Below are 26,042 nucleotides of genomic sequence, written 5' to 3'. Positions count from 1 at the left end.
TCAAATGAGTTTAATGAAATAGCCTCAACCACTTCCCTGGGTAGAAAATTCAACAGATTCACTACTCTCTGGGGAAAAAGTTTTTCCTCATCTCCATCTTAAATTTATGCCCCTGAATCTTGAGACTGTGATCCTTAGTTCTGGTCTTGGCTACCAATGAAAAATTTTTCGTGCCTCTATCTTATGTATCCCTTTCATAATTTTGTAAGTTTCGATAAGATCTCCTCTCATTCTTCTAAATTCAAATGAGTATAATCCCAGACAATTTAGTCTCTCCCCATAGGTCAACCCCTTCATCTCCGCGATCAACCTGGTGAACCTCCTCTGGACTGCCTCCAAGGCCAGTATATCCTTCCTCAAGTATGGAGACCAGAACTGCACACAGTACGTCAGGTGCGGCCTCACCAGTACCTTGTACAGTTGAAGCATGACCTCCCTGCTCTTAAATTCAATTCCTCTAGTGATGAAGGCCAACATTCCATTTGCCTTCTTAATAACCTGTTGTACTGCAACCCAACTTTTTGCGATATTAAACAGATGGATGGTCTATAGGAGAAAGGAGAGAGGGAAATGTAAAGAAGGCAAAGTAAAAGAAAGGAAAAGAATGAAAGGTATGAGAGTAAGGGGAAAGGAAGGGAGGGGGTAGAGAATGAGGGGACATGGTCATGGATGGATGAATGGGTGGAGGAAGGAGAGTGGAGAAAGTGAGAGGAATAGAAGGGAATCAAAGGTTACAGGAAGAAGGCAGGAGAATGGGAGTGAAAAGAATAATAAATCAGCCATGATGGAATGGTTAGGTGGAACTGATGGGCTGAATGTCAACATTTCTCTCCTGTCTTATGGACTTATGGAATTACTCCAGCTTTTGGAGGGTCATTTAATGTTTATGAATGGCACTGGAGTTTCATACTGATTTTCCAGAATACTGATTTGGAATCTAGCTTTCATACAGCTTTTCCCAGATTGCCTATGCCTTTTTCTGAAATGTTTCAATTGTACTACAGGTACACAATCCTTTATCCAGACATCTAAAATCTGGAAAGCTCCAAAATCTGGCAAGTGGGGAGAGTGACGGCAGCGCGAGTTGGGTGGGCGAGGGGGGAAGACCGACAACATGAGTTGAGCAGGCAAGGGGGGGAAGATTGGCAGCGCATCAGGTGGGCGGCGGTGTTGGGGGGGGGGGTGGTGGAGACGGCAGCACAATTTGGGTGGGCTTAAATCTGGCTTTCTGAAATCCGGAAAAATCCAAAATTCAGAACACACTGTCCCCCAAGGGTTCTGGATAAAGAATTGTGTACCTATACAATAGAAATACACAAAGGCGTTGGACAGGATGAGAAATTTCTCAATGTACATCACTGAATGAAGGCCACTGCAATCCCAAGAAATCAGGGAGAAACTATTTCCACAGAAACAGGTAGATGGCAGTCTGCGATTGAATGCAGAAACTTGCAGATTCTGCATGATATCATTTTATGGACTCATAAATGAACAAACTAAGGTGTTGCTTCTTCCTGGTTTTAAACACAGCATTTTGAAGAGGTGAACGCTTTGGAGTTTTACTGAATTTTCATCATGTTTTGCTGGCAGACAGACTGCATTGAAAAACCCCTCTGTAACGCCTTCAAAAATCTTGGACGTCTTGTGGGTGAAAATCCCTGGTGGTTCCTCACTGTTCCTGCACTTATTTCTGCAGGACTGGGAGCAGGTTTTTATTTCTTGCCAGTACACGAAGCTAATGACTTGGAAGAGCAATTTACGCCCATCAGCGGGCCAGCAAAATCCGAGAGAGAGTTCATCAAAGAACATTTTCCAACCAATGATTCTGAATTCTTCTTCGCACAGAGGCTTTACACGGAGGGGACATATGCCAGCTTTATTGCTGTTTCAACAGGTAACAACATCCTTACCGGAGATGCATTTAAAGAGATTATATCACTTGATGAAAAAGTGAAGCAGCTTAATACTTTTGACAATAACAATGTCATGTGGAACTATTCTTCTTTGTGTGCACGGAATTTAGGCTCTTGCTTTTCAAATGCAATTTTAGATATTATAAAACGAAATTCCACTTTGGTGAACAGTATTGAGTTTACTTATCCAATAATGAAGGGCTCCTTTATTGGATCATCTGTTGGAGGTGTAGAATTAAAACCAAAGAGCAATATCATTTCAACAGCAAGGGCAATTAAACTTGACTATTACTTACAAGAAGATAATGAAGAAATGAAAATGAAAAGTTTGCTGTGGCTCCAAGATTTCCTTTCCAAGTTTCCAAAGGAACTAATGAAGCAGAAAACTATTGAGGTCAGGTTTTAAAGCTTATCTGTATTTCCATAAGTCAGCGATGTGAATAAAGATAAACAGCTTATGAGGTATTGATGTAGTAAATTTTTGCCTATCATACTGAACTGTGACAATGAATATCTTTAAAAAAATCTCATAATTGGACTTAATTACAAGAAGCTCCCATTGTGGCTTTCTCTACATCTGAGAGAGTGTATGCAGCCTGGGAGATCATTTCATTGAGCACCTTCGCTCTGTCCATGAGTGACATAGATCTCCCAGTAGCCAACCATTTCAATTCTGCACTTTACTCCTGTGCTGACATGCCCGTCCATGGCCTCACGTACTGTCAAACCTAGAAGACCTGTAAATTGGAGGAGAAAAACCTAATTTTCCACCTGGGCACTCTCTGACCTGATGCCTTTAACATTAACTTCTCTGGTTTCTGCTAGCCCATTCTCCCTCTCTTCCTCATCCCTCTGTTTTCTTTCCTCCAGCTCTGCACCCCCTTCCTTCTCCATTCACAGAGCCATCCCCATGTTTGCTGGTGTGTCCTTCCTCCCTTATCCACCTATTATCTCCTGCCTGTGAGACTTACTGGGCCTAAACAGGAATATGTAAGGAAAACTATGAGTAAACTAATTGCATTAAATTAAAAGAGACATGGTTGAAGAAGCAGTTAGTGCAACACCTTTACAACGCCAGCGATTGGGATCAAGATTCAAATCCCGCACTCTCTGTGAGGAGTTGGTACGTTCTCCCCGTGTCTGTGGATTTTCCCTGGGGGCTCTGGTTTCCTCCCACCATTAAAAACGTATCAGTGGTGTAGGTTATTTCTTGATATAATGGGGAGGCAATTCTTACACTGTGCAAAGAATTTAACATTTAATGAATTTCACCAGGCTTTGGTGCTTAAAATGTAAATGGTTACTGCTCAGAAAGGTTCTTGTCAGTTTTCAGAGGGAGATTTGTTGTCCCTGGACACAAACTGATCCCTTTTAATCAGCCACGTCAATGTCTCACTGAAGAAACTTGCCCCATCAGGGTTTTGCAGATGATGACCTCTTTCTTTCAGGTCATCACAGAGTTCCTTTTTGTTTCTCTTATTTCAAGTGAAACATTAGGCAGCCAGTCCTCTCCTCTTATATGGACCACAAAGGCTTTGACCAGGCTGAACTAAGCAGTCACAACCCAATTTCAAAATGGGGGTTTTCCACAAACTTGCCAACTTGTCCTGTTCCAGTTCCAGCTTCTGCTGCTGACTGTAGAACTGCAGAACTGAATTCTCTCTCTCACAGAGAAAAGTCTGTTTTACTCTTTCTGCTTGCAAAACCGCCTGACCCTCTAAGCAAGCATCACTCATACAGACTGCAGTTCCCATGAGTTCTTTCATCTATTGGTTTTCAAAACAGCAATATATTAGTGAAGTTCCTTGGGCATTCCCCAAAGCTTTTGCAAAGGTATTGCAGAAAGTCTAGCTTTAGCGGAGCTCCAGTATTTTAAATGAGAACTGTTTTGAAGTGTTTGTGTGTGACCTACACTAAAAAAAAACCTGCCACACTTTATCTCCCAAAATCATACCTATATACAATATAAAACACAACATATTCTGTCACAATACATAGTAAATGTTTACAGCAATCCTAGCGCAAAAAAGGGACTTGCAATAGTGCACGGTCCTTTTGTGCTGTTGGTTAATTAGTTCCACTACAACCTTGAATTCTGTCATGTTTTTAACTGGAGAAATGGAAATGGGAAACAAAGAAATGCCAGATGAACTGAATAGATATTTTGAATCAGTCTTTGCTGTGGGAAGCACCAATGAAGTGTCAGAAATTCAAGAGAGTCAGGGATCAGAAGTGACTCTATGATATGAAACATTTGTGAAACTAAGAAACACGAACTGGGCTTTCAAACTAGCAGATCGGATTTGTAAGCTAGTGAGCAGTTTAAACTTACTAAAGCAGGGAACGTAGACTGCAGCAAACTGTGGAATGAATTGTTGGAGACACATGGAAGGCCATTGGAAGCACTGTTGGAAAAGACAGAAGCACAGCAAGTGGGATGGCATCGAGGTTAGACTGAAACTTAACCCCATTCAGACACGTGCTCCCAATGATCATACTTGCAAATATAAGATCGCTGGAGAAGAAAATGGATTATCTGAGGCTGAATCTGTACCAGAAAGAACTGCAGGGCTGATAAAGTGCTCTGGTGATTACAGAAACATGGCTCCAGGACTCCACTCCAGACACAGTGATCCAGCTTGATCACCTTATTTCCTTCAGGACAGACAGAGACACTGCTGCTTCTGTCAAGACTCAAGGAGGGAGATCTGTGAATTTACATTAGAGAGATCAGATGCACAAATGTATCTGCTGTAAAGGCCTTCTGCTCAACAGAGACAGAGTACCTGATGGTGAAATGCAGACCCTTTTACCTGGCCAGGGAATTCTCAGCCAGGCTGAATGCTGCAGTTGACATTCTGCCTTTGGCTAATGAGGGTGAGACCATTAACAAGCTTTACGGTGCCATCTGTGAAGTGTAGACATCCTTCCCTAATGGTGCCATATTTGTAGCTGGTGACTTCAACCACGGTACCTGAAAACAGTCTTAACACTGTTTCAACAGCATTTCAACTTAACCATCAGAGGAATGAACCAGGTGTACACCAATTTCCCTGGTGCAGACAAGGTTGCCACCATGTCTCCACCTTGGATACTCATATCACATATCTGTCCTGCTAACCCCAACATACAGACCACTGGCGAAACCAACTAGGCCAGTTCACAGGGAGATCAGGACATGGACGGAGGTAGTCGTAGCAGTGCTACAGAACTGCTTTGAGACCATGGACTGGAGCTGTTTCAGGGTTGCAGCCACATACAATGGTCAAGTAACCATCGAGAAGTACACAAGCTCAGTGACTGGCTACATCATTGAGGATCTCACCAAGATTAAATGCTTCAAGACCAGGGCTAACTAGAAACTATAGTTGAATGCAGAGGTCCAGGTGCTTCTCAGAGCTCATGATGCTGGTTTCAGGACATGATTCAAGATGGCACTAAGTCCCATGCAATCTGGAAGGCAGAGCATGAGCATGCACTGAAGATGCATAGACAGCTGAGTGGCACATGTGGCAAGGGATTAAGACCATGACAGATCACAAGATAACCTTGCGAGTTCAAGACAAAGATGCCTTTCTTCAGGACAGACTGACTATCTTCTATACATGGTTCGATGAGAACAGGCTGATGCCGAAAGATGCTCCATGTCCCTATGATGAACAGGCCCCCTGCACATCTGTGACTGAGTTGAGGACTACCCTGAACCCACACAAGGCAATGAGACCAAACAATATACCTGCTCGGGTTTTGAAGGACTGCACATACCAATTGATGGAGGTCTTTACAGACATTTTCAACACGTCACTGCAGCAGTCCATCATCCCTGCAGGTTTCAAGACTGCCACCATTATCCTGGTACCCAAGAAGGTGGGAGTAACAGGCCTCAATGTACTACCCCATGGCACTGATCTCCACCATTTCAAAATGCTTCAAGTGTAATGGAACACTCAAAGCATACCTCCCAGATGCACTGGATCAATTTCAATTTGCCTATATAGAAAACTGATCCACTCTGTCCTGACAGACCTGAAGAAAAAGGCTGCTGTTCATCAACCAGCTCGGTGTTTAATAAAATCATTCTCTGGAGGCTAGTGGAGAAGCTGTCCTTGCTGGGACTCAACTGGATTCTGTAACTGGATTCCGTACTTCCTATCGGAAAGATCACAGTCTTTCCGGGTCGTCAGCAGAACTTTGAGTACCATCGCACTGAGCACTGGAGCACCTTCGTGCTGCTTACTCTGCTGGCCTACGACTGCAACACCAGATCCAGTAGTTGGCGTTGTCAGCAACAACGATGAGTCGCATAGCAGAAAGGAGATGGAAAATCTCTTGAAATGGTGTGATTTTAACAAACTGAGTCTCAAGGTGGACTAGACAAAAGGAGAAGATTGTGGACTTCAGGAAGATCAAGGATGACCATCCTCCACTACACATTATTAGCTCAGTAGTGGAAAGAGGAGCGAGAGCCAAGTTCCTCAAACACTGCTTAACAAATGGCCTATTCTGAACACACATCTCATAACTGGCATAACAGCAACTGCACTTCCAGAGAAGGCTGAGGTGGTTAAGGCTATCGATCACTATCGCTGTCAACATTCTACAGGAGCTCTATCAAAAATGTCTTGGCTGACAGCATCACAGTGTGGTAAGGTTGCTGCAGAGCATTGGATCAATCCACAGGACTGTAAGAGCAGCAGAGAGGATCAATGGGGTCTCCTTCTCACCCCCTCCCCAATCGATGCGTTCTACCAGGATCGTTGTTTGAAGAGGGCGCACAAAATTGCTGAAGATCCCTACTACCCTGCACACAGAACCGTTCAGCTACTCCCATTGGAAAAGAGATAAGGAGTATCAGAGCTAAACCCACCAGGCTGATAACCAGTTTCTTCCTATGGGCGGTGAGGCTGCTGGATGACTGAATGAACTGTTTATATTAACGCACCAAGGCTCTACTATTCATTAAACAATATTTATTTATTTTATACATGTACTGCAGATCTATCATCTGTCTGCCTGTATGTTATGTCTGGTTGTGTGTTTGCATGTTTTTTTCACCAATGAATGGAGAACGTTGCTTTGTCAAGTTGTCTTTGTATAATCAGATGATAATAAACTTGAAATTGAATGTAGTCATTATTACTAAGGAAGGATCTTGAAAGCAGAAGGGTCTGAAGGTGGATACATCACCTGGATTGGCTAGACTATACCCCAGAGATCTAAAAGATATAGCTCAAAAAAATTGAGAATGTGTTTGTAATGATAGAATATAGAACATTACAGCACAGTACAGGCCCTTTGGCCCTCCATGTGGTGCCAACCTATATATTACTTTAAAAAAAGTACTAAACCCTCCCTAATCCATAACCCTCAATTTTTCTTCCATCCATGTACCTGCTAAGAGTCTCTTAAATGCCCCTAGTGTTTCAGCCTCCACCAGCATCCCTGGGAAGACATTCCAGGCACCCACAACTCTCTGTGTAAAAAACTTACCCCTGATGTCTCCCTAAATTTCCCTCCCTTCACTTTGTACATATGCCCTGGTAAAAAGGTGCTGACTGTCCACTATATCTATTCCTCTCATAATCGTTTTTATTTATATTTTTTTTATTTTTCACACTGTGAACCATATCAACCAAAATAAATACAAATGTTTCTCATTAAATATACACAGTGGCATTTTTTACCTTTTATCCCCCCTACCCTCCCTCCACTCTTCCTAGCCCCCTCCAAAATTAAAAAATATTCAACATATACAATACAATAAAACCATAAAACAATGTCTTCACACAATGAAAAATAAACAAGAAAAATGTGCCATCTAGTTTTACACACTGAATCAAGTCATTTTGTCTTCTTATCATTTTAGGGGGTGGAGGTCTGAGGCAAGCCCTCTCTGTTATGTTCCATGTATGGTTCCCAAATTTGTTCAAATAATGTGACTTTATTTTTTAAATTATATGTTATTTTTTTCCAATGGAATACATTTATTTATTTCCATGTACCTTTGCTGTATTCTCAGGCTCTCTTCCATTTTCCAAGTTGACATTATACATTTTTTTGCTACTGCTAAGGCTATCATAATAAATCTTTTTTGCGCTTTTTCCAAATTGAGGCCTAATTCCTTACTTCTTATGTTACTTAGAAGAAAAATCTCTGGATTTTTTGGTATGTTATTTTTTGTGATTTTATTTAATATCTAATTTAGATCTTCCCAAAACATTTTCACTTTCATACATGCCCAAATTGCATGTACTGTTGTTCCCATTACATTCTTACAGTGAAAATATCTATCTGATAATGTTGGATCCCATTCGTTTAACTTTTGAGGCGTGATATATGACCTGTGTAACCAATTATACTGTATCATGCGTAACTTTGTGTTATTGTATTCTTCATAGTTCCAGAGCATAACTTTTTCCATGCTTCATTTTTTATCTTTATGTTTAAATCTTTTTCCAACTTTTGTTTAGGTTTATAGCTTATTTCATAATTTTCCTTATCTTGCAGCTTAATGTACATGTTCATTATAAATCTTTTAATTATCATTGTATCTGTAATCACATATTTAAAGCTGCTTCCGTCTGGTAATCTCAGTCTGTTTCTCAATTTATCCTTTAAATAAGCTTTCAGTTGATGATATGCAAACATTGTACCATGAGTTATTCCATATTTGTACTTCAACTATTCAATTGTTAATAAATTATTTCCCAAAAATCAATTTTCTATTCTTTTGATTCCTTTTCTCTCCCATTCTCTAAGGGAAAGGCTATCTATTGTAAAAGGGATTAGTGGGTTTTGTGTCAATAACAATTTTGGTATTTGGTAATTTGTTTTTTTCCTTTCTAAGTGGATCTTCTTCGATATACTAAGTAAATGATGCAATACTGGTGAGCTTTTATATTGCACCAGCTTTTCATCCCACTTATAAAGTATATGCTCTGGTACCTTCTCCCCTATTTTATCTAGTTCTATCTTAGTCCAGTCTGGTTTTTTCCTTGTCTAGTAAAAATCTGATAAATACCTTAATTATGTAGCTCTATAATAATTTTTAAAATTTGGTAACTGCAAACCACCTTGGTTATACCTCTCTGTTAATTTATCTAACGCTACCCTTGGTTTCCCCCCTTTCCACAAGAATTTCCTTATATTCTCTTTAGTTCATTAAATAATTTCTCTGTTAAGGGAATTGGCAATGATTGAAATAAATATTGTATCCTTGGGAAAATATTCATTTTAATGAAATTTACACTCCCTATCAACGTTAGCGGTAATTCTTTCCAATGTTCTAAGTCTTCCTGCAATTTCTTTATTAGTGGCTGATAATTTAGTTTGTACAAGTGGCTTAAGTTATTATCTAACCTGATCCCTAGGTATCAGATTGCTTGTGTTTGCCATTTAAATGGTGATTCTTTTTTAAATTCTGTATAATCCGCGTTACTCATAGGCATCACTTCACTTTTATTTGCGTTGATCTTGTACCCCAATATTTCTCCATATTCTTTCAATTTCTTATGTAATTCTTTTATTGATATTTCTGGTTCTGTTAGGTATATTATGATGTCATCTGCAAATAAGCTGATTTTATACTCCTTCTCCTTTATTTTTATCCCTTTTATTTTATTTTCTGTTCTTATAAGTTCTGCCAATGTTTCCATTACTAAGGCGAACAATGAGGGGGATAATGGACATCCCTGTCTAGTTGACCTACTTAATTTAAATTGGCTTGATATATATCCATTTACTGTCACCTTCGCCAATGGTCCCTTATATAATGCTTTAATCCAATTAATATATTTTTCTGGTAGATTGAACCTCTGTAATACTTTAAATAAATAGTTCCACTCTACTCTGACAAAGGCTTTTTCTGCGCCTAAAGCAACAGCCACTGTTGGCTTCTTATTTCCTTGAACTGCATGAATTAGATTAATAAGTTTACAGACATTATCCGCTGTTCATCTTTTCTTAATATATATAGTTTGATCTTGTTTTACTATTTTTGGTACACAATCGGCCAATCTTTTTGCTAATAATTTTGATATTATCTTATAATCTGAGTTAAGTAGAGATATTGGTCTATATGATGCTGGTGTTAATGAATCCTTCCCCGTCTTTGGTATTACTGTAATTTTTGCTGTCTTACATGAATCTGGCAAGTTTTGTGTTTCTTCTATTTGGTTCATTACTTCCAGGAGAGGAGGAATTAATAACTCTTTAAATGTTTTATAGAATTCTATTAAGAATCCATCCTCTCCTGGTGTTTTATTGTTCGGCAGCTTTTTTAATATATCCTGTACATCCTCTATTTCAAATGGCTTTATCAGCTTGTTTTGTTCCTCTTGCAATTTCGGCCGTTCAATTTTAGCTAAAAACTCTTCTATTTTATCATCTTCCCCTCGTTCTCAGTTTGGTATAATTGTTCATAAAATTCCTTAAAGTTTTCATTAATCTCTATTGGGTTATATGTAATTTGTTTGTCCTTTTTCCTTGATGCCAATACAGTTCTTTTAGCTTGTTCTGTTTAAGTTGCCATGCTAATATTTTGTGTTTTTTCTCCCAGTTTGTAATACTTTTGCTTTATTTTCATTATGTTCTTCTCCACCTTGTACGATAGTAATGTTTCATTTTTTTTGTTCCGCCAATTCTCTCCTTTTCATTATATCATCCCTTTTTACTAATTCCTTTTTTGTACTTATTATCTCCCTTTCCAACTGCTCTATTTCCTGATTGTAATCCTTTTTCATCTTAATCACATAACTCATTATCTGTCCTCTAATGAAGGCTTTCATTGCGTCCCATAATATAAATTTGTCTTTCACTGATTCCGTGTTTATTTCAAAATATGTTTTAATATTGCGTTCAATAAACTCTCTAAATTCCTGTCTTTTAACCTCCATCTGTTTGTTCTTGGTGGGATGTCCTCCAGTTCTATTGCTAATAACACGGGTGAATGATCAGATAGTAGTCTAGCTTTATATTCAGTTTTCCTAACTCTCCCTTGAATATGGGCCAACAACAAAAACATATCAATCCTTGAGTATGTTTTATGTCTACTCAAATAATATGAATATTCCTTCTCTCTTGGGTGCTGCCTCCTCCATATATCCATAAGTTTCATATCCTGCATTGATTTAACCATAAATTTGGCTACTTTATTCTTTTTGCTTGTCTTTTGTCCAGTTTTATCCAACATTGGATCTAAATTAAGGTTAAAATCCCCTCCTATCAATATATTTCCTTGTGTATCTACAATCTTCAAAAAAATATCCTGCATAAACTTTTGATCCTCTTCATTAGGTGCATATATATTGTGCAAATTCCAGAATTCTGAGTATATCTGACATTTTATCATTACATACCTCCCTGCTGGATCTATTATTTCCTTCTCTATTTTGATTGGTACATTTTTATTAATTAATATGGCTCCACCTCTAGCCTTTGAATTATATGATGCTGCCGTTACATGTCCTACCCATTCTCTCTTTAATTTGTTATGTTCCACTTCAGTTAGGTGCATTTCCTGCACAAATGCTCTATCTATTTTTTCTTTCTTCAGTAAATTTAAAAGTATCTTCCTTAATTTGGTTATGTATTGCATTAATGTTCATAGTCATATAGTTCAACGTGGCCATCTTATATCTTGTTTACACCTCATTTCCGCTTCCTCACCACCTCCATCCCCCTTTTCCCCATTTTTATCTCTTAGTTTTCCCTTTTTAAACTCAATGTATGACAACACATTTAAAACATAAAATACTCCAACAATTCCCACACCCAATATTACCTTAACACCAAATACCCCCCCCCCCCCACCCTGAGTTGCCCCTTATCCCTTGCCGGGCAACCACATCTTCCCTTTTCATTTGGATTGTGATCTTGTTCACAAGTGTCAGCTGATTTCACAGTGACGGTTATTCTCTCCCCCCTCAACACCCCCAAACACACTTTTTTTTAAACATATAACAAAGCTCTCCCTTTTTTTCCCCTTACTTCTTTCCTTCCCTTCTCTTTTCCCTTTTTAGTTCTTTACATATACATTGTTTTAACATCTTTATATGTACTTTATCACCGTTATTCATTCTTATTACATCTCTTCATCTGTCCTGCAAATGCTCTGCGAGTTCTTGTGCTTCCTTCAGATCCAAGAACAGCTTGTTTTGGTCCCTGGGTCTAAATATTTTAATCACAACTGGATGTCTTAACATGAATTTATAACCTTTTTACCCATAGAATCGATTTTGCTGTATTAAACTCCTTCCTCTTCTTTAAGTGTTCAAAACTTATGTCTGGGTAAAAAAATATTTTTTGACCCTTGTATTCCAATGGTTTATTATCTTCTCTAATTTTATTCCTTGCCTGCTCCAGTATATTTTTTCTTGTCATATATCTCAAAAATTTTACTAAGATGGATCTTGGTTTTTGATGTACCTGTGATTTTGGAGCTAATGCTTTGTGTGCCTTTTCTATTCCCAATTCTTCCTGTATTTCTGTCACTTCTAGGACCTTCAGGATCCATTCTTTTAGAAATTCCTTCATATCTGTGACTTCTTCACCCTCTTTCAGGCCCAATATTTTTATGTTGTTTCGTCTACTATAATTTTCCAACATATCAATTTTCTGAGATAACAAATCTTGTGTCTCTTTAATTTTTTTGTAACTTTTTTCCAATTTTCCTCTTGTCGTTTACTTCCATTTCTACAGCCATTCTCGTTCTTCCACATTTTCTACTCTTCTCTATTTCTGTCATGACTAGCCCTAATCTTTGAATTTAATCTTCTGTTCTTTTCATTTTTCTTTTAATTGCACTAAATTCTAATGAAACAATTCTTTTAATGCTCTCATTTGTTCTTCAAAAAAAGCTTTATCTACATTCTGTCCATCTGTTTTACCTTCTATTTCTCTGTGAAGATCTTGGTCTTCTTCTTCCTCTTCTTCTGTGTCTGTACCTGTGTTTGTGTCTTCTTCTTCTTCTCTTCTTTGTATCTGTATCTCTTCAGATTTTCCTGATGAGTTGCTTGTATCACTTTGTTGGGGCTCTTCTTGCTGGGCCTCTTGCTGTTGGTCCTCCCCTTCTGGGCTGCTCATCTGTTGGGCCTTCTGCTGCTGGGCCTTCTGTTGCTGCTCCTCTTGCCATTCACCCCGTCAACTTTCTTTCTCGCTTGGTACCTCATTCCCTCTCCTGCCGCCTTCCTCATCTTCCAGCAGTGAGCCCTAGTGTCGGGCATCCCTCAGCTGGTCGCGTCATGGTTGTCCGCTCCTCGGCTGAGCCCCCCTCCCGTCGGTGTTTTTTAAAAATCTTTGATTGCACACTGCTCATGTGTGACTCCTCGCGCATGTGCAGTTGCACACTTTTGTTTGGCTCAGAGAGCCATTTTAGCAGTCCACCAGTCGGGGGGGTCGCGACTCCGCAGGGCCGGCACCAACCTCGGAGAATGGACATTCTTCCCTGTTCCTTCATGCAGGTAAGGTCTTCTTCTTTCTTTTCCGGTGACTTTTCTTTTTTTTCCAGTTGTTTTTACTTTTTCCTTCTGGAGTGCCATCTTCTTTCTCTTCTCTGCAACTTTATCTTCTATTTCTTATATTTTATATTTGTTGAACTTTGTCTTTTCTTGACTTTTTTTCTTTTTTTCTGGAGGGGGATGGTTTTACCCTACCAGCCACTACTCCATCACATGACTCCTTTCTCTCATAATCTTGTAGAACTTTCATCCTTCTATGCTCCAACGAGAAAAGTCCCAGCTCTGCTACCTTGCATCATATGGCTTATTTTCCAATCCAGGCAATATCCTGGTAAATCTCCTCTGCACCCTCTCCATAGCTTCCACATCTTTCCTATAATGAGGTAACCAGAACTGAACACAATACTCCAAGTGTGGTCTCACCAGAGATTTGTAGCATTGTAACATGACCCCTCGACTCTTGAACTCAATCCCCCTATTAATGAAGCCTAAGATCCCATAGGCCTTATCAACTATCCTATCAACCTACTTTGTGACCTTGAGGGATATATGGATTTAGACCACAAGGTCCCTCTTTCAGTAATTGACCATTAACCCTGTACTCAGCCTTTAGGTTTGTCCTTCCAAAATGCATCAACTCACACTTATCCTGATTGTTCTCCAACTGCTACTTTTCTGCCCAATCTGCATCTTGTCTATATCCTTTTGTAACCCATGACAACCTTCAGTACCATCCACATCTCCTCCAAAATTCAATATCTGCTAACTTGCTGACCCATTATTCTGCCTCTTCATCTAGGACAGTGGTTTTCAAACATTTTCTTTCCACTCACATGCCACCTTAAGTAAACCCTATGCCATAGGTGCTCTGTGATTAGTAAAGGATTACTTAAGGTGGTACGTGAATGGGGAAAAAAGATTGAGAATCACTCCTCGAGACCCAATTGTTACTGAAATATTTTTCTTGAGAAAAATTGTCATTGGCCCATTTCCTTTGGAGTTATGAAACCATGCACGTAACAAGTCAATCAGGTACGATTAAAACAGGGGTTTTCAAACTTTTTCTTTCCATCCACTTACCACCTTAAGCAATCCCTTACTAATCACAGAGCACCTATGGCGTAGGGATTATTTAAAGTGGTATGTGACTAGGAAGAAAAAGTTTGAAAACCATTGATCTTGGTCATTTAAAAAAATCACAAAAAGCAGGGATTCCACAACAGATCCTTGTGGAACTTCACTAGTCACTGACCTCCAGGCTGAATACTTTCCTTCCACTTCTACTCTCTGCCTTCTACATGCAAGCCAATTTTTAAAAAATTGTAACAGCACATATTTTACATCAGTTTACAAACAAATAAAGAATACACTCACTCATTTCCTTCAGCACACCATGAAGTCGACTTTCTTTTTATTATTCACTAGACACAACATTGCGTTCTTCAACTCCCCAAACACCACCCAGCTAAACTCTGACCTTCTCATTGGCTCACTGTCACATGGGTGATCCTGACACTCTCACTCTCCACTTCCTGCATCTGAGATTCATCACCCATATACTGACGTTGAACGCTATTACCCTCGCGCATCGCATCACTTACATCATCAGCGGTGGCTGGCACCACTCCTGATGAAAGTAAGTACATGACCACAACATATCCACACTGCCAAGGTTTCATTGATCCCATGCCTCATGACTTTCTGAACAAGTCTCTCATGGTGACTTCTTCCAGCCTAGTTTCTGTAGTGATCTTTCAAGAATCACTTCAAACAGCAATTGTGCCAGAGAACTAGAAAAGTGCAAATGTCCCTCAACTTTTTAAGAGGGAGAGAGGCAAAACCAAGAAATTATTGGCCAGTAGCCTAACTTCAGTGGTTAGTCAAGTTCTAGAGTTGATTTTTAAGAATGAGGTTTTGGAGTACTTGAAAGCACAAGATAAAGTTGGCCAAAGCCAGCTTGGTTTCCTTCAGGGGAGGTCTAGTCTGACAAACTGCTGGAGTTTTTTCAGGAAGTAATGAGCAGGACAGAGAGTTAATGGATGTAGTTTACTTGAACTTTCAGAAGGCCTTTGACAAGGTGCCACACTTGAGGCTACTAAACAGGACAGGGGCTCATGGATTTACAGGAAAGGTACTCACATGGTGAAGATCCAGCTGCGCTGGATGGATCACGTCTCCAGAATGGAGGACCATTGCCTTCCCAAGATCGTGTTATATGGCGAGCTCTCCACTGGCCACCGTGACAGAGGTGCACCAAAGAAAAGGTACAAGGACTGCCTAAAGAAATCTCTTGGTGCCTGCCACATTGACCACCGCCAGTGGGCTGATAACACCTCAAACCGTGCATCTTGGCGCCTCACAGTTTGGCGGGCAGCAACCTCCTTTGAAGAAGACCGCAGAGCCCACCTCACTGACAAAAGGCAAAGGAGGAAAAACCCAACACCCAACCCCAACCAACCAATTCCCCTGCAACCGCTGTTCCCCTGCAACCGCTGCAACCATGTCTGCCTGTCCCGCATCGGACCTGTCAGCCACAAACGATCCTGCAGCTGACGTGGACTTTTTACCCCCTCCATAAATCTTTGTCCGCGAAGCCAAGCCAAAGAAGAAGAACTCACATGGATAGAAGATTCATAGAAGACTGGTAGAAGGCAAACAGTGGGAATAAAAGGGGTCTTTTCTGGCTTGTAACGTTCCACAGGGATCAGTACTAATTTTTAACTGTTATGTAAATGAGTTGGATGATAGAATTGATGGCTTTATGGCCAAGTTTACAGATAATACAGATATGTGGAGGGGCAGGTATGAGTCTGCAGATAGATTTGGACAGAATAAGCAAAGAAGTGGCTGATGGAATACACTGTAGAGAAGTGTATTGTCATGCATTTTGGTAGAAGAAATAAAAGTGTGGACTATTTTCTAAATGGGGAAAAATTTCAGAATGTGGAAGACCAAAGGGAGTTGGGAATCCTAGTGCAGGATTCACTAAAAGTTCTCAGCAGAAAGAAAGGTAAATACAATGTTTGCAATCATTTTGAGAGGCCTGGAATAGAAATGCAAGATGTAATGTTGAGACTTTAGAAGTTATTGGTCAAACCACATTTAGAGCATTGAATGGCAGTTTTAGGGCCCATATCTAAGGAAGGATGTGCTGGTGTTGGAGAGGGTCCAGGGGAGATTGATGAGAATCATTTCATGGATGTGATGCTTAAACATAAAAGGAGGGTTTGATGGCTCTGGGCCTGTACTTTCTGGAATTCAGAACAATGAGGGGAATCTCATTTAATCCTACCAAATACTGAAACACAGTGGATGTGAAGTTGTTTCCTGTCGTGGAAAAGTCTAGGATCAGAGGGCATAACCTCAAAATAAAATGGCATCCCTTTAAAACACAGATGAGGAGAAATTTATAAAAGACCATAAGATATGGGAGCAGAAGTAAGCTATTCATCCTGTCAAGTCCACTCTGGCATTCCATCATTAATTTAATTACTCTCTTGTGAAGAACATTGGAATGTTTCACAATATTGAGGTTGAAGCTGTTATTTTTGATGTAACCAAAATGAAGTGGTCTGGTGCAACTCCTTCAAGGTTCTTTCATGAACTCACCCTTTAGTAAGAAAAGAGAACCTTCTTCCAGAATCACAGAGGGTCAGGAATCGTCCTGCGCACATTTGGAATTCCAGTCCCATAGTTGGATAAATGTGAGCATTCATTTATCTGCTATTCCATCATCAGCTGATTCATTCACCCATTCCCACTCAGACCCACTCCCCTATCTTCTCCCCATAACCTTTGATCCCCTGACTGTGCAGATACCTAACAGTCTCTGCCTTAAATAGTCCCCAAAATCTGGCTTCCACAGCTGCCTGTGGCAGCAAATTCCAGAGGTTTACTATTTCTGGCTAAATAAAATCCTCCACATTTCTGTTTTTTATGGGCACCTTTCAATCCTGAAGTGTCCTCTTGTCCTAGACTCCTCTGCCACCTTTGCCACATCTACTCTTTATATGCTATATTTATAGTTGGCTTTGCTCTTTGTCTGACCTTGATGATGCAATCCCTGATGAGCATATGTCTTCTCCAGTTTTCTCCAGTTAGAACAATCAGAAGGCCAAAGTCACTGCTTTCAGTCACAATCAAAAATTCTACTCTTATTTTAGCTCCATTTCAGTATCTAATAAGTTGACACTGCATGATGTACCTTATGTATGTCTTTTGAGGGGAGAATGGAAATGCTGGGTAGTTTTTTCTCTGGAGCAGAAAAGGGTGAGAGGGCACACAGATAATACTGAGTATTTTGATTAAGCTGCCAGAGGAAGTGGTAGAAGCATGGACAATTGCAACATTTAAAAGATATTTTTGATAGTTACTTAGATGGAAAATATTTGGAGGGATATGGGCAGAAGACAGGATAGCTTGGGTAGACAACTTGGTCAGCATGAACAAGATGGGTCGAATAGCACTTTTCTGTGATGTAAAGCTACACAACTGTACATGATAACCTACTTTTACTCCAGCTCTGACAAATTCTATCCCTATCCCTATTTGCAAATGATCCAAGGTTTTCTCCATTTTTACTTCAATAACTAATTTGAGCACATTGACCCTCTGCAATCTGTTTACTGCTCCAATTCTAATCATTTATTATTATTGATTTTCTCTGAACGATCGATGTGTGGGCTTTCAAATGACTAGCTCATAAAGATTGGAATACTTTATCCACCCTTCTCTCTCTCATGCATTAAGAAACAAGTTGAAATTTGTTTTTTTTTGGCTATTTGTCCTTTGTCTCTATAAATCTTGGCATCAAATAGTTAGAATTGAACCAGGACTAATAGCCAAAAGCAATGGAAAAAAAAATTATTTTGAGATGATTTTGTTGAGGTACAATCAACAATTTACCTTATTGAACATGCTAGACATGATTTAAACCAAATTAAACTATTCTAATTTTTTGAGATTAGTAGCTGGGTTACATTATATTAGAGATAGGCATCATTTTAAATTTTCTCTTTTTCTCTTAATCCAGAAAATAGTACTTCCTTGTTCATTTCATGAACATGTTCATAACAGGAAAACATTTGTCAAATTCTCTCTCTGCTGCAATATCTAGGCTTGTGTTAACAAAAATGAAAATTTAGAGATTCATGAAGTCACAGAGTCATTCAGGATAGAAGGAGGACCTTTAGTGTATTTAGAACCACAGCACAGAATATTACAGCATAGAAAACAAGCCATTTGGTCCTTTGAGTCTGTGTCAAACTATTATTCTGCCTGGTGCCTGTGAGCTGCACCAAGGCTATGACTCTCCATACCCTTCTCATCCATCTACTCTGCCCAAAATTTCTTAGATGTGAAAATTGAAACAATCACCCATCACTAATCACTGGCTTCTCCCCTATAGACAATGTCAAATCCAGTTTTCTACCTCACAATGAATACTGAATGCCTGAACATTCATGACTAACCTCCCATGTGTGACCTTGTCAAAGGCCTTTTTAAAGTCCAAGTAGACAACATTTGTGGTGTTTCTTTCATCGACGTTCCTGGTAACCTCCTCAAAAAAGCTCTATAAAATTGGTTAAACACAATCTACCATGCCCAAAGCCATGTTGAATGTCCAAAATCAGTCCTTGGCTATCTAAATAATTGTATATTTGATCTCTGACAAAATAATTTATCTAATACTGATGTCAGGCTCACTGGCCTATAATTGCCATGGTTACTTTTGGAACTTTTTTTAAACAATGGAACAACGGATCACCCTTCAATGTTCTGGCAACTCACTTGTGGCTAAGGACATGTTAAATATTTCTGCCAGGGCCCCTGCATTTTCTACACTAGCCTCCCTCAAGGTCTGAGGGAATAACTTGTCAGACCCAGAATATTTGTCCATACTTATTTGCTTTAGAAGATAGAAGATAGGAGCAGGAGTAGGTCATTCGACCCTTCGAGCCTGCTCCGCCATTCAACGAGATCATGGCTGATCTTAAAGTTCAGTACACTGTCCCCGCCTTCTCTCCGTAACCTTTAATACCCTTATACTGAAGAAATATATCTAATTCCCTCTTAAATATATTTAATGAACCTGCCTCTACTGCCCTCTGTGGCAAAGAATTCCACAGATTCACCACCCTCTGGGTAAAGAAATTCCTCCTCATCTCAGTTCTAAATGGTTTGCCTATTATCCTCAAACCATGGCCCCGGGTTCTGGATTTTCCCATCATTGGAAACATCCCATCTGCATCCATTCTGTCCAGTCCTGCCAGAATTTTATAGGTCTCTATGAGATCCCCTCTCAATCTTCTAAACTCCAGCGAGTACAATCCCAATTTGCGCAATCTTTCCTCATAAGTCATTCCTGCCATTCCAGGTATCAGCCTGGTGAATCGCCTCTGCACTCCCTCCATTGTAAGAACATCCTTCCTTAGATAAGGTGACCAAAACTGCACACAATACTCCAGGTGTGGTCTCACCAAGGCCCTGTACAGCTGCAGTAAGGTATCCTTATTCCTATACTCAAACCCTCTTGATATGAAGGCCAACATACCATTTGCCTTTTTAACCGTCTGCTGTACCTGCATGCTCGCCTTCAGAGACTGATGTACAAGTACCCCTAGGTCTCTCTGCACTTCCCCATCTCTTAATCTATTGCCATTCAAATAGTAATTTGCCCTCCGGTTTGTATTACCAAAGTGGATAACCTCACATTTACCCACATTGTATTGCATTTGCCATGTATCTGCCCAGTCCCTCAATTTATCCAAATCACACTGGAGCTTCCTGACCCCCTCTTCCGTGCACACAACCCCTCCTAGCTTAGTGTCATCTGCAAATTTGGAGATATTACATCCAATCCCCTCATCCAGATCATTAATGTAAATTGTGAACAGCTGGGGTCCCAGTACAGATCCCTGTGGTACCCCACTGGTCACTGTTTGCCACTCAGAAAACGAGCCATTTATCCCAACTCTCTGTCTTCTACCTGCCAGCCAGTTCTCAATCCACATCAATACTTTTCCCCCAATCCCATGAGCCTTGATTTTGGAAGCCAGTCGTTTATGCGAGACCTTATCGAAGGCCTTTTGGAAGTCCAGGTACACCACATCCACATTCTATTTTACCTGTCACCATCTCAAAGAATTCCAATAGATTTGTCAAGCACGATTTACCTTTTGTAAATCCATGTTGACTCCGTCCGATCCCTTCTCTGCTAGTCATATGCTCCGCTATTACATCCTTAATAATGGATTCCATCATTTTGCCCACTACTGATGTAAGGCTCACCAGCCGATAATTCCCTGCTTTTTCTCTACCCCACTTTTTAAATAGTGGGGTAACATTAGCTACCCTCCAATCCATGGGTACTGATCCTGAGTCTATCGAGTTCTGGAAAATAATTCTTAAAGCATCTGCTATCTGAATGGCCACTTCCTTGAGTACCCTAGGATGTAGATTATCAGGCCCTTGGGATTTATCTGCCTTCAATCCCATTAATTTCCCCAAGACCATGTCCTTAGAGATACTGATTTCTTTCAGTTCCTCCCTTGTATTAGTCTCTAAGACAGCAAGCATCTCCTCCTCTTTAATAAATGTAGTTTCCATGACCTTACTGCTTAATTTCCTTCCTTCTATAGACTCTGTGTCAGTTCCCTGAGTAAATAGTGATGCAAAAAAACCATATAAGACAGGGTTATCATATTTGGCAAATAGAAATACAGGACACCCTATTCAAATTTAAATTCAAATGATTTATAGTTTGCATATTAATACATATTTTGAAATAAAATAATATTACTACATGGTGTCCTGATAAAGTCAATACAGGACACAGGTCAAAATTATTAAATGCAAGGAAATGTATAGCTGTTTCATGGAAAGATCAGATGGAGCTTAGCTTACAAAGGTGGCATTCAGAAATGAGGTCATGTATTCTAATGGAGAAGATAACATAATTTAAGAGATCAATGTTATAGATTTAAAAAGATTTGGAGCCCATATTTGGATTATTTTAATTTGAAAATCTGAAACTGGTTGTGTGTGGCTGGATCTCCACATTGAATACTAAATAAATGAACCTCCTTATCTCTTTTCATTTTTTTTAATGGAGAATAGGGGGTTAGATTTTGGTTAAGGGGAGGGGTGGAGGGGGTGGGGGGGTTAGGTTGTAGATATTTTTTATTTATGATTTTATAGTTTTTTTCTATGTAACCATGTAAATTGCTTTTTGATAATTTGTTAATTTTAATTCTGTAATTATGGTTATTACTTTGTTTTCTAATAAATTTTTTAAAAAATCTATATTTAAATGATTAAATATAGGACATGTCCTGTATATACGGGATGCCTAACAACCATAATCTCTCCCATCTCTTGACTCCAAACATAGCCAACCACTCTGATCTTCAAGGGGATCAATTTTGTCCATATGCTCTTAAAATACATATAGAAACCTTGAGGATTTTCCTTCACATTATCTGCCAAAGCAACCTCTTGTCTTCTTTTAGGTCTCCTGATTTCCTTCTTTAAGTTTTTTTCTTGCAATTTTTTAATACTCCATATTCACCACATTTAATCCTTATTGTCTATACCTCTCTATTCTTCTTAACTAATTCCCCAATATCCCTCGAAAACCTTGAGATCCAGTATTGTGCTCTTTCTCGTTGGTACCTCTATATATTGAGTTAGAAAACTTTCCTGAACATATTTGACAAACTCCAACCTATACAGCCATTTTATAGTATGGTAGAGTCAGCCAATATGTGGAAAGTTAAAATCTCCTACTATCACAACTTTATGTTTCCTGTAGTTGTCTGCTCTCTTTTTCTACAGATTTGCTCCTCCAATTCTCGCTGATTATAGGGTGTTCTATAATACAACCACATGAGAGTAGTCATACTTTCCTGTTCCTCAGCTCCACAAATATAGATGAGCCACCTGATCTGTCCTGTCTGAGCACAGTTGTGATATTTATCCTGACGAGCAATGTCACTCCTCCCCCTTCCATCCCTCCCACTCCATTGCATTTTAAACAATGGAACCCCAGAATATTGAGCTGCCAGTCCTGCCACCTCCCCACAACCAAATTTCACTAATGGCCACAATGTCATAATTCCACATGCCAATCCACACTCTAAGCTCATCTGTCTTTCCTACAATGCTCCTTGCATTGAAAAAGAAGCGTGTGATAACATTTTCACTGCATACAACCCTTTGACTTCTAGCATTACATGCCATCTTCACATCATCTTTTCCCTCTTCCTCTCCTCTATCTGCTCTGGCTCACTGGTTCCCATTCCCCTGAAAATATTGTTTAAACTCCTCAGAGAAAGACTACCAAACCTTCCCGCAAGGATATTAGTCCCCTTCCAGTTCAGATGTAAACTGTCCCGTCAAAACAGATCCTACCTTCCCTGGAAGAGAGCTCAGTGATCCAGAAACCTCATCCACGTGTTAAGCTGCATTATCCTCCTATTTCTAACCTCATTAGCATGTGGTACAGATAGCAATCCTGACATCACATGTCTGAAGGTCCTGTCCTTCAACCCAGCACCTACTGTAACTCTCAATGCACTTTACAGGACCTTATCACCTTTCCTTCCCATGTCATTGGTCTCTATATGGACCACGACATCTGGCTGTTCACCCTTGCTCCTGACCATGCCGTAAACTCAATCTGAGGTATCTCAGGACCAGGTACCAGAGAGGCAACCACCCAGGATTGTTGATCTCTTCCCCAGAACCTCTTATCTGCTCCCCTAACTATGGAATCCCCTATCACTACAGCTCGGCTCTTCTCTTCCCTTCCCTTCTTAGCCACAGGATCTCCGTGCCAGAGACCTGATCACCGTGGCATGTCTCTGGTAGGTCAAATCCCCCAACAATATCCAAAATGGTACACTTGAATCCATGCAAACCATCATTACACTTTCATGATCAGTCCAATAGAAACATAGATTTATCCATCATAGAAAGAGACTCTTTAGTCGTCACATATCTATAGTAAGGATTAATTTTAAAGCTAGAAAGGGTGCAGAAAAAACTAAAAAGGATGTCACCAGGGCCTGGTGGATTTGAGTTATAAAGAGAGATTGGATAGACTGTGGACTTTCTCTCTGGAGTGTCATGTTACAAGCCCAAAGGACCCCAAAACCCAGCAGCAATAGACATTCACCAGGACAAGTGGCTTTCAAAACAAAAGTTATTTTTAATCAACTTCAAACATGAAAATAGAATCAAACTTCAACTTAACTCTATTCTTACGCTATACTCTATACCAACCCAAATGACCCCCTTCTAATTCTAAGCACACGTGTGTGTAAATTCAAGAAAAGTTCTTTGGTTCACAGTTCAATCTCACTTCTGCTTCCAAGTTCTCTGGTTGCAGGCAATCACCATGCTGAGCACAGAATTTAACATGTATAAAGTTCACCAGCTTGGTGCTTGAAAGGTAAATGTTTACCGCTCAGGAAGGTTCTTGTTGGGTTGGCAGAGAGAGATATTTGTTGCTCCAGGATTTCCACAACTGAGGTACCATCGCTAGTCACCTCAGGGTCTCGCTGATGAAACTTACCCCATCAGGGTCTTCTAGATGGTAACCTCTTTCTTAAAGCTACCACAGAGTTCCATTCTTTCCTCTATTTCAAGAGAAACATCAGACAGATAGCACTTCCAGCCATCTACTGCTCTGGAACTTGCTTTCATCAGCTTCAAACAGTTTTCCCTGGATTGCACTTTTCAGTTATTTGTCAGTGTCCCAAACACCAACTGACTGACTGACTGAGCTGTTAACTCAACTCTCTCTCTTTTCTAACTGAAACTCCAAATAAAGAATGTGACTCATGTCTTGCAAAACCCCCACCTTCTCCAGCAAACAACAGAAGTTCTTTCTTCTTCTCAAGTTGTCATCTTAGGTAAACAATCCAGAATTGACCTTTCTGTTAGCACTTTGCAGAAAGGGTACTGATAGACAGCATGACTCCAGCAAGACAATGGTCAAGCATTTTATGATGTCAGTTCAACTAACACCTACTTGTGAAAGGTACTTCCATTCTCCAAGAAATCCTGCAATGTGAGTTCTTCAGTCTTTCAATTAGGATCTATTTTAAAATGTGTGTATGTATGTAACCTACTCTAAATCTTATAAATTCTCCCCAAATATTAATATTGTTACAGTCAGAAGTTGAGAGGTGAACTTATAGAAGTATATAAAATCACAAGGGCATAGATAGTATAAATGGTCTCAGTAATTTTCTCGGGATATGGGAGTCTAAAACGAGAAGGCATAGATTTAAGATGAAAGGGGGAAAATTTAAATGGGAGCTGATGGGTAACTTTTTTCACACAGAAAATAATAGGTATGTGGAATTAGCAATAAAGGAAGTAGTGGAGGCTGGTACAATCTCAATGTTTAAAATACATTTTGATGGATATATGGGCAAGGTAGGTTTAGAGTTCAAATACAGGCTAATGGGTCAAACTCAGATCGGCATTTGGTTGCCAGGGAGAAATTAATTTGGAATTTTTAACGTATTTACCAAATATGTTGCATGTTTATATCAAATGGTACAAAAGGTCTTTGTTTCACAACTTAGCTGAGTTTCTTTGCTCTTTCTCTGGGTTTTTGTACATCTAGCATTTAGCCTCCAATCCTGGCTGCATCTGAGATTCTTCCAAAATAAACTAGCTTTGTCTTGCTTGAGTCAAAGTTTCAGGGACACAGACTTTGGACACAAGATACCCGAGGACTGAGAGGAATAACTTTTTTTTAAAACCAATGGTCTGGGGTCTGGTTTTATTACCTCTTAGTGTTGGGAACAGGTCCATTTGGTGCTTTCAATAGGGAAAGCATAAGAACTTGAGAGGCAATCATTTGCAGCAAAAGAAATTGAACAGGCCCCACATCTTGTAAAAATTCATTTTAAAATCTTTAACATTGTACCTACATTTTTCCAAATTTAGGAAGGCCATTACTTCCTGTAACCATTGGATGTGAGTAGGTGGTTCTAATTTGACCCTAAAAATAACCACTTTTAAGATGAATTCTCCAGCAGCAGTGAATTTGACTTTGTTTTTCAGATTTATTCCTTTCAATTTTCATACTTCCTTCTACTATCTTGATGCTGAGAGCAGTGACACAATTAGAGATGAACTCTTTTATTCATTTTTGGTCCAAATTCTTTTGGGAGGAATCAAACCATTGTTGAGCAGGTTAAGGTCAGTAAAGATCATTTGATGGCAAATTGACAACTCCCCTTTCATTTTGTTGTTTATTAAGACAAGACATGATTGATCTGAACTCTGCTTTATGAGAAGGCCACATCTTGAAAATGCCTGAATCACTGGGCCCAGGCTACTATTGTCACTGCTTGGCTAGAAGCATGACCAAGTCTGGGAAAGTAAGATAACAAAGAATCGTGATTAGAGTGGCAGCAGTGTTCCCCATACCTTCATGAACATCATGGATAAGCATTTCATTGAAAATGTAGAACAGTCCGGCCCACAGGAAAATTTATTTTATGGGATGTGGATGTTGTTTGCAAGTACAAAATGTATAGCTATCTCTAATTTACCGGAAGAAGGTAGCGGTGACCTTGAACTGTTATTCTGGGAAGATACTCCACAATGTTGCTGGAATAGGAATGAAAGAATCTGAACACAACAGCAGAAA

The 26,042-nt window shown here is 39.6% G+C and overlaps 1 protein-coding gene across 1 annotated transcript in view; it reads left to right on the top strand.

The window, feature by feature from the left end:
• Window positions 1–1,575: 1,575 nt before the first annotated feature.
• LOC138760756 (patched domain-containing protein 3-like) overlaps window positions 1,576–26,042 on the top strand; it is a 46,264-nt gene continuing 21,797 nt past the window's right edge. The window contains exon 1 of the mRNA XM_069931830.1: window positions 1,576–2,307. Within this exon, the coding sequence (XP_069787931.1) occupies window positions 1,576–2,307 (732 nt within the window). The remainder of the gene's footprint in view (window positions 2,308–26,042) is intronic.

Source organism: Narcine bancroftii, chromosome 1 (genome assembly GCF_036971445.1).
Source record: "Narcine bancroftii isolate sNarBan1 chromosome 1, sNarBan1.hap1, whole genome shotgun sequence".
Classification (NCBI taxonomy): Eukaryota; Metazoa; Chordata; class Chondrichthyes; order Torpediniformes; family Narcinidae; genus Narcine; species Narcine bancroftii.
The sequence above is the reverse complement of the archived record's forward strand: the minus strand, read 5'-3'. Positions and strand labels throughout refer to the sequence as shown.